This window comes from Erythranthe guttata, chromosome 1 (assembly GCF_056151865.1).
Source record: "Erythranthe guttata isolate IM_541 chromosome 1, IM_541, whole genome shotgun sequence".
NCBI lineage: Eukaryota > Viridiplantae > Streptophyta > Magnoliopsida > Lamiales > Phrymaceae > Erythranthe > Erythranthe guttata.
In genome coordinates this window covers 11,958,594-11,968,310 of record NC_142533.1, presented here as the reverse complement: position 1 = coordinate 11,968,310, position 9,717 = coordinate 11,958,594, and the positions used below count along the sequence as shown (strand labels likewise).

General features: G+C 36.5%; 1 protein-coding gene across 1 annotated transcript; it reads right to left on the bottom strand.

Annotated features, from left to right (window-relative positions):
- Positions 1-6,531: 6,531 nt before the first annotated feature.
- On the bottom strand, positions 6,532-9,361 carry LOC105948914 (PCNA domain-containing protein). The gene is made up of 7 exons (XM_012972176.2): positions 8,904-9,361; positions 8,705-8,794; positions 8,456-8,610; positions 7,974-8,094; positions 7,146-7,265; positions 6,988-7,058; positions 6,532-6,888 (listed from the first exon to the last, which is right to left on the bottom strand). The coding sequence occupies exons 1-7, from the start codon at positions 9,030-9,032 to the stop codon at positions 6,612-6,614; spliced, it is 963 nt and encodes a 320-aa protein (XP_012827630.2). The 5' UTR covers positions 9,033-9,361; the 3' UTR covers positions 6,532-6,611.
- Positions 9,362-9,717: the final 356 nt, after the last annotated feature.

Below are 9,717 nucleotides of genomic sequence, written 5' to 3'. Positions count from 1 at the left end.
GCGCGTATCAAGTTTTTGGCGCTGTTGCCGAGGAATTAGTTAATCTTGAATTTAGTAATACCGTTACCATCTATCCTTACTTTACTTTAGACATTTTTTTTTCTTTTGTTTTTTTTTTTTTAATTTTTTTTAGCAGATTTGTATACATTGATGGCCTCGATTCATGATATCTCTCTTTACGAGATTCAATCTAGAGCAGATTACATTCAACAAGAGTTGGAGGATATTGAAAGACATCTAAGGTTGAAACCCGAAAAAGGAATTGCACAGACAAATGAGCACTTGTGCTATTTACAAGACGAACTCCACTTTCTGGCAAATATTTTCGAAAATTTTCAGAGATGTCACACTCACAAACCACATCCAACCATCCTTTATGAACACAACGAGGTATTTACAGATTTTCGTATAAACGATGAGGTTGAGCACCTTGAGGGAATTATTCATCCCAATTCTGTAGATACTTTTGCGTGTGATGAGAGTGGGAGAAGATGATGGTAGAGGAACTTGACAAACAAAATCCTATCCACATTGCTACTCCGGATTTGAGTGTGAGCGAGGAGACGAGTTTCAAATTTGAGGTAGAGCGTTCTCCAAAGCTCGAATATCTTGTATACGAGTTTGAGAGATCGGTAGGCATGCAACCCATTCTAGTCTCTTACTGACTGATTTCCAAAGCAAACGAGAAGTTCCATGGGATGGGATGGGCACTACGTGATTGCAATCTAGTCCATGATATGATTGCAAAGTATGTATCAAGACTAACGGATGGATGCGCAATCTACAAGGCTTTGGATTGGACATAATCCGTCCAAATTGTGTCGAGTTGTCGACTGTAAAACAGGCGCTAAATAGGAGGCAACCCATTATTTATTTTTCGTCATTTATTTTGTTAGTTTTCTTTTATTTTTTCATTTTTTGGTTTAAATCTAAATTTCACCCATTTTTCTTGATTTTGCCGGTATCTCGTCCCCAAGGAAAGAAGAGTAAGAAATCGGGAAGTCTAGACAATTCCGGCAATTCGCCCTCAGTGCCAAAATCCACGGCACCCCGTGTAACCAAAGAAAACTTTCGCCACCGCAGAACACTGATCAATCTGCGGCACGACTGTTGAGGGCGTATTTCTTTCTCATCTCTTTTATTTTTCGCATTGAGGGCAATGCATGATTTAAGTTTGGGGGTGCGTTTAGCTTATTTTCTTTTTGGTCTTTTGCATGCATATCATATAATTTAGTTTCATTTATGTATTTCGATTTTCGTATTGGTGTTATGTTTGTCACATGCATTTCATATAGGATCTAGTGTAAGTTACATTTTCGGATTCTATTGAAGAAAAACAATTAATGAATTAATAGACTCGCTAGTTGATTTTAAAATTGAAATTGTGGATAACCGGCTAATAATAGATGAACCTTCCGACTGCGTTTTTGCAACTTGTGTGGATAGCCTTTCGAATCCTTTCCGATTAAGCTTGAGCGTACTTTTCTGAGGGGTATAATAGTCTGAGGTTTGGGGGGCGAGTTAGAGTTGAATTATGTGTTCACGACTTGATTTGTTGGCTAAAAGTTCGATTAATGGTCTTTACGTTTTTATTTTATGTTATTGATGATTAAAAAAAACAGAGAGAGAAAAATAATAATTTGTGGTATTGTTGTGATTCACGCTCTGATTTCCCCGCCTTTTTGACTCGAGCTTAACCCTTTTGGTGCACCTCGTCGCCTAAGTCTCTCGAGTTGTCAAGCTTAGGGGTTTCTTGGACTAAAGTTCGATACATGGGTCAGAGATAACACAGTGGTGTCGAGCCTTGCACGAGTCACGATTATGCCCGTTTCAAAAAAAAATGATGAAAAAAAAAAAAAAAAATTGTGATGAAAATCACTAAAAAAAATTTTGTTGTCATTTTTTTTCTATTTAATAAATTGACCTACTTATGCCTAATTCAAATTTTTGAATTTCAGAATCAAAACTTACTTTTCGTCCACATTTCTACTCAAAACCGTCGATGATTGGGTTTATTGTTTAATTACGGATTCTTGAGTCTATCTTTCATTTTGGTGTAGAAACAACTAATTGCGTCGGTGGGAAAGTCGAATACCTTAAGCCGTATGCCATTCTAAGATTTTAAGTTATCTAGCTCGTTTTATCTTTGGAATTAATTGCAATGCTTTGACCAATCCGGACACTTTGTGGGTGTGTTGTCTGAAAACCCTCACGAGACACAACTCGTCCTTTGGGGTTACCCAGGGGTTCAAAGGCTTGTTGCATACGCTAAATGCAATCGTGATTCCCTACGTTAGTGGTCTGGATTTAGTTTGCTGTTTTTGTTCTTTTTTGTTGTAGTTTTGTTTTGATTTACTCGGGACGAGTAAAGATCTAAGTTTGAGGGTGTGATAAGTGTTCATTTTGGATGATTTTCACTTATCAATTCTTCGAGTTTCGGTCTTCGTTCGTCCGAGTTTTCGGCTTTATTTGTATATATTATGCATTTCTTGTTTTATTTCTATTATAGGTAAAGAGAAGCTATTTTTGCCGATTCGAGACGATTTTGGAAGCGAAGCCGATAATTAAACCAAACACGTGCAAAAGTTCATTCTCGCGGATTGTGGCAATGTTTGGTATTTCAAGCATAACTTTCTCATGCGACCTCCGATTGGGCTGATTTAAGTGGATTTACAAAGCTAACTGCAAGGGCTACAACTTTTGTGAAATGCACAATTGTCGAATTCGGGCTGAAAGAGGGTGAAACAAGTGTTTGAAGTAGATGTAGATGCCAGATCGCGATCCAGAATCACCGGATCGCGATCTGGTGGCAAATTCTAGTAGCAGCGAAAAGTTGCGGCATATCGCGATCCGCACTTTCTGGATCGCGATATGGGAAGGCGGTGCGCAGTTTTCGAGGTTGCCAGATCGCGATCCAAGAAGCCGAGATTGCGATATGGGCACAAAAATCGAGACTATATATTTTTCTTTGATTTCTCACTATAAATAGAAGGTCTCTTTTTCATTTTTAAATCTCTCGATTATCTCTCGATCATCTCTCGACTTTTTCTTGGGTTTTCTCCTCGGTTCTCGCCAATTCTTCGCGGGAAGCTTCGACGATGGTTTCGACTCGGGTTTTTCATAAGCTTTTTCTTTACGTTTAGTTTATGATTTCTCGTGTTCTTCATTTGAATGCTATGTTTGTAATGAACTGAGCATTTTCTTTTAGGGAAATGAAACCTTGTATGTATTGATTTTCATTTCCAGATCTGTGATCTATTTGTCGTTCTTTGATTCTGTTTATGTTTTCTTGTATTAAATGCTTTTGATTGTTTGGCCAACAGTTGAATAGATTGTAAATGAGAATGAACTCGAGAGAGGATTTCTCGTTTGATTTTTCGAAAACATAGCTCGGGTTGTGGAAACGGAGACGTGATGCACCTCGGGTAGCCCTTAAGGACTTGACCTAAATGCTCTCTTAATATCAGGTTCTGAACGGAGACGTCGGACCAATGGGTAGACTCTAACTACACTGGAGATGGGGGTTAGGGTATCTTAGTGTCTGGTTAGCGAATATTGAATTGACATTAGATTCGGATTTGTAGATGTTTATCGATAGTACACTGGTGGATTTTACCCTAAAAGCCATCACACGTCGGAATTCCTCGCTTATCCTTGCGGACCGTTGTTTTTGTTTATTGTTTCTTTTTGGCTTCATTTCTCCCATCCATTCTTTATCGTCTAGATAAAATTTAGGACAGTATAATTACGATACTTGGTAGATTTAGGAACTTAATTCCCTGTGGATCGATATATGGAATTCACTATTCTACAAAGCGCGATACTGTACACTTGCGGTTTTTCATACGTGAGTTTTACGCGTATCACATTCATCAATCCATCTTGCAACCCACTTACTAGCAACCCACACAATTTGAGCCCAAAATTAAAGTATGCCCAATCTCACTTTGGCTTTCCCCCTCTCTTCTCTCTTCACTGTTTTCGATCTCTCTTGTTTTCGGCATAAGTTTTCAATCCGCCCCTTTTTCCTCTCAACAAATATTTCTTCTTATCCTCAACAAACACGATTTGTTTCTTGATACTTCATGAGTTTGGTGGATGATTTGGACGTATAAGTGCACCTATTCCCTTTATGTGTGTGGCACGGAAAAGAGAAGAAGAAAAAGAGAATACTTTGTGTATTTTGAGAGGAAACATCAGATTGATTGATAAAGAGAAACTTTTTTGAGAAGAAAAGCTCGATTCTTTTCGGTGAATTCGAGCTTACTTCTTTAGGGATAAACCGATGAGATTAGAGTTTGAATTTGGATTTCGTTTTTTCTTGTTTTTCGTTGGAATACACTGTGTGTATGCGTGTGTATGGTTGCCATGAGTGTTAGGAGGCCCCACTTGGATCTTGGACGAGGACTCGGAGATTGAGAGCTGAGCCGAGAAATCGAACCGCCGCCGGAGCTCTCCCATTGCAGAATTTGTATTCTACCGACAGTTCCACTTTTCTTTCCCTTCTAATTTCTTCAAATTCTTTAATTTGCAACTGTTGCCGCAAGTCTCAATTCTTGTTATCATTAATTAGTGGTTTGATTTGTTTAATGATTCCTATGTCCTCGTTACTTTGCTGTTGAATATTGTCTTGATTAATTGCTGCCATTGATATAATTTCTTGATTAATTGCTGCCATTGATATAATTATTAATTGATTGTGTTGATTTATGGATAATATTATGGCTGCATATTCTTATTTGATTGTTTCTCCGGACGGATACCAAACAATCCATGACCAATTTTTCTTTTAACAAAAATGTCACAGTGAACAAAGTATTTTAGATATTATTCCAACAAATTGAGCCATCTTCATCCACTATTTTAACCACACAATTTATAAGCAAGCAATGTAGACAAACTTACTTCTTCTTCATTGAGCAAATGAAGATGTTTTCTATGGTCATTTTACGTTGCTCTGTAGTAGGATTTGTTGAACTGCACAAATAATATGTAGGGTTTGTTGGGGATTATTTTCTTAAAAAGATGGGATTTATAAATATTTTTAATACTATGATAATCTACTGGAAGACTATTGGGGATTTGCAGAAAATTTGGGATTCAATAGAGATACAGGATTTTATTTCTTGTGAGAAAGATACACGAGTTTTTAGTTCAAATAAAATAAAATTCTTGAGACTATATTGGTGAATAATTTGAAAAAAGTTGGATAATAATATGAGAAAGAAATTAACGTTTCTTTTACAAAATAATTATTTTCGGAAGAATGATTTTTTTATTTTTTATTTTCGAAAATGGGTCAAACATAGCCAGAGTTTTTGTATAGATCTTGCAGCCAATTTTTCGGCCGGATTTTTTGTTTTTGTTTTGTTTTTTGAGAAAAGATATAGACAGATTATAACCAATACGTTAGGGCAGCCAAAACCCTCGATAATTGAATTAAATAAAACAAAAAATATTAGATAAAATATGTACAATAATATAATTTTATTATAACCAATCGGTAATGTTTGCACTCTCATGTACTATAGATATGGGTGGGTTTGGTAGGGCAGCCGTACCAAATCCCTCGAATCACTACCATTACCGAAATTTCGGTATTATGAAATTCATTGCCATTGCACTACCAAAAACTTTGGTATACCGATTTCGGCATACCAAAATTTCGGTACGGTAGGGTATGGTAATGATAATTACCAATCTATATTATCTACTATTTAAATCTAAATTCAATATCATTTTCTTCAAAACCATTCAAGGTATATACATATTTAAAATGTTCAATCTAGTATTTATGATATAAGTATTCTAAATATATGTTCTTAATTTATCTAATATGAAATTTTTCGTAAACACAATTATAAAATAAAACTTTTAACATCAATTATATCATTATTAATGAAAGCAATTTAAAATATTTTTGACATACATAAAGAGTATAATTAATTTTAACTCATAGTAGTTAGTTAGGATACTATATTAACTCTTTATATATAATAAATTAATTATTAAAATAAAATTTTATTTATTAATAATATTTCGGTACGGTAGGGCAATACCATTGTAATAATATTGAGTGCCGGACCAAAACATTTCGGTAGGGTACGGTAGGGTACGGTAATAATTCGGTAGAAATATTTCGGTAGAGAATCGGTCGGGCTCGGTAGGGCAACGGGTTGGTAGGGCAATTTGGTAAAAAAAAAAACCACCCCTAACTATAGATAGGTCACATTCACCCTCTCTTATATTAAAAAATAAAAACTACAAAGACCCCCCTATTTTTGAGAGTCAATGGACAAAAATTTGACAATGTTGCAGTGCAATTACTATTATACCCTCTCTTTATGTGTTCTACTTTCTCCAAAAACGAAAATTCTCTGCCAACCACCACCAAAAGTAATAAAATGGAGCCCATATTCACAGATGTATGGTAGGATATACGCGCCGTGAAGTTGACCGGGTGTAGCATAAAAAAACCCTGGTCTATATTTGGGTTAGTTGAGAGTCATTAAGTGGAACGACCCATTGATGTGCTGTGAGAAAAAAAATGTCATTCAACTAAGTTTTATCTGTTGCTACATAAAATATAAAAATGTAAGGTGAGATTCCAATTATTGAGAATCATTTACTACATTAACTTGTTCTTCTTCTTCTTCGTCGTCTTCTTGAACATGTGGTTTCACAAAGAACTCAATGTAAGCAATGCGACTCGGTTGCTGATAGCCAGCCGATTCAATGTGTGGAACTGAAGAAGGCTTTGAAACTGAAACGAGATGCTGAACTTTGAGCAAACCACCTCTGCCCATTGTAAATTTGCTCCCTCGATTGTCTCTAAGCACACTAGCTGGTATGTTTGATGTTGTTGCTCTCAGGAATTTGTACTTGTACCTGTGTGAGCGTGCGCGCGCGTGTGTGTGTGTGTGTGTGTTCAGTCCAAAAGCCCATACACAATAAAGAACGCAATGTAATCTAATGTAATGAAAGAACCTGTGAGAAATTGGGCGATCACAACTGAAGGCAATCAAAAGATCCATATTGGCATAGTAATTGAATTCAATCTGCACAATAACCGACATTCAATCATAAACCGTAAACTGTTGAAACAAATAGTTTCAGAAAAAAAGAAAAAAAAAAAAGGAAAAAACCTGTAAATCACCATGGCCTTCAGCTCGGAAGATGACAGAAGGGGGTGTCGGCTGTAACTTAATCTGAATGCTAGAACCAGGCCATTCTAGATCGTCAATAGCTTCCTTCAGAGCTGCAGACTATCCCACTAACAATCACTTTGCTTACACTAATAACTAATAATATTCACATTCATAACATACTCTAATAAATGACTATTATCACCCTAGCACAACTATCATTATAATTTCATTAGGAATTATCAACAACTTTATACTATACCAAACAAATTTATCATTATAAATTCGAGACGTTAACACTAAACTATCCAAAGCCTAATATAATGTTACTTTTGGTGATAATGGCTAATGAGATACATAAAGGATGAATTTTGGCTATGCACTATCTTTCAAATAAAAGTCATGCATTTTACTAATTTTAGACCAGCATATTTGCAACTTTGTGAAATATTGGCTTCTGAATTATTTGCTAGGGGCAGTTGATCAAGCCTACTTTTAAGTAGTATTAGACATATTATATGCATATGTATTGTCATTGAGACACATATATTACAGTTTACATGTATGTAGGCTCTAAATCCAGCATGTAATGATCTGATTCCAGAAACAATAAGAGGCATATAGTTTCTCTTTAGAGTTTACGATATGTAGTTGTTATAAACCAGAGAAAATTGTCTTCTTATGTTCATTCATGTGAAAGCTGTCAGAGAACCATAAATCACGATCAGTTATACAACTGCTTAGTTATAGACGGTGTAACTTTTTTTCAATAATGAACTTGTAGAAATAAAAAGAAAGTAATTATTGGTGAGAAGATAAAAAAAATACTTTAACCGTAAAAGTAAGAGGAGTGGCTCCAGTAGGTTCAAAGTTGTAGTCCCATGAAATAGTCTCTGGAATCCTTGTCCTAATCTGTGCATAAATGCACGCGTTGGGAGAATCAACAGATCTACCACAACAAGAAACAGAAAATAAGTAACAAAAATGTAGAACAAAAGTTTATCTGGAAATCTGCACTTCTCCTAAAGAGAGAGTAAGATGAGCTCATTTATTAATATATTGATCATGTTGATGTTACAAATCAGACATCACATTGCCTTCATAGTTCGACGTTGGTGAACGTATATTATGAAATGCAAACAATTTCATTTTTGGGAATCGAAAATTTAGTTTGATTATGTGGCATATAATCTTAACAGTAATTTTCATCACTCCGATTATTTGTTGATAAAAGGTCAGCATTCTAAAAACACACATTCAACCCCAAATTACAACACCCAAATTCTAACTGAAGGAGAAAAAGAAAAGACCTGAGAAGAAGTTGCATATCGGGACCTGGATATCTGAGCTCGAGAATGTTGGACTTGCCCGGAACTGAAAATGTGTTTAGACAATCTACAAACAGTCCTAAGCTCATCCCAAATCGAGGCCTCCCTCTCGCCCCGTATTCATATTTAACAAATAACTATCAACAACAAACAATATCAATCAATAATCATCCATCCAATTTCACTCACTTAATTACAGAAAGAAAATATTCAGCACAAAAATAAATATACCTCGCGTTGTAAATAAACCTTGGCCTGAAGGCAGCTGGTTTCCTCGACGATTATCACTATACCATGTTCAGATAATTCTACGAGTGCATCCTAATTGGTGAATATTTTGAGAGAGAGAGAGATCGAATTCTAATTTACAGTTGCAATAAGAAATCGAAAAGGAAGAAGAAAGAGAAAAAAAGGAGGAGTAATTAATTACTTGATAGCGCTTCCATCTGACGGAGGTAAGGGCGTCAACGATGCCTTGTACACTGTCAAGTTCACAAACCAAGTCTGGAGCCTCCGCCTCCGCCTCCGCCTCCGCCTCCGCCGCCGCCGATGTGCTCATTCCGCCGCTCTCTTTCCCGCCCAAAAAATGTCCAAGTGAGGAAAGAAGACGCAAATGCTTTCTTCCAAAGAAAGGGAATTGTACCCCCAATTCATAGACGGTAAATTACATTTTTAGCCTCTAAATTTGACCCCAATTTCATTTCTATTGAATTTTGTTCTCAATTTGAGTCAACCAAAAAATTGACACTTTGTTAACTTACGTGTGGTTACATTTTTAGGCCCTAAAAATTTAGCTCAATTTTACATTCCACCTCGTTTGTTACAATGTGATCAAATTCCACTCTCAATAATACCAATTTGTAACAAACATACTGGTCCACTCCATCCAAGGACCGCGAGCAACAAACCACACTTTATGCCAGGGCCGGCCCTGGGGTGGGGCGAGCAGGGCCCACGCCCAGGGCCCAAAACACATTGGGGGTAACGTGCAAGGTATGTGCATAAAGTTTATGCACATACCTTGCACGTTACCCCCAATGTTTGCAGCCATTCCCAATTTTTAATGATACTTACATCTTCTGATTCTCGATGATCTTTCACTTCTCAAATCACCCAAATAAAAATTTGTTCACTTTAGAAAATATGGGGGGCGAAAAGTGAATTTGTGGTAAAATTTGAGGGGCGAAATCCCTCGGCCTCAGGGCCCCCCCATCCCTTGGCCCAACAAGTATTTGTAGAGAAAT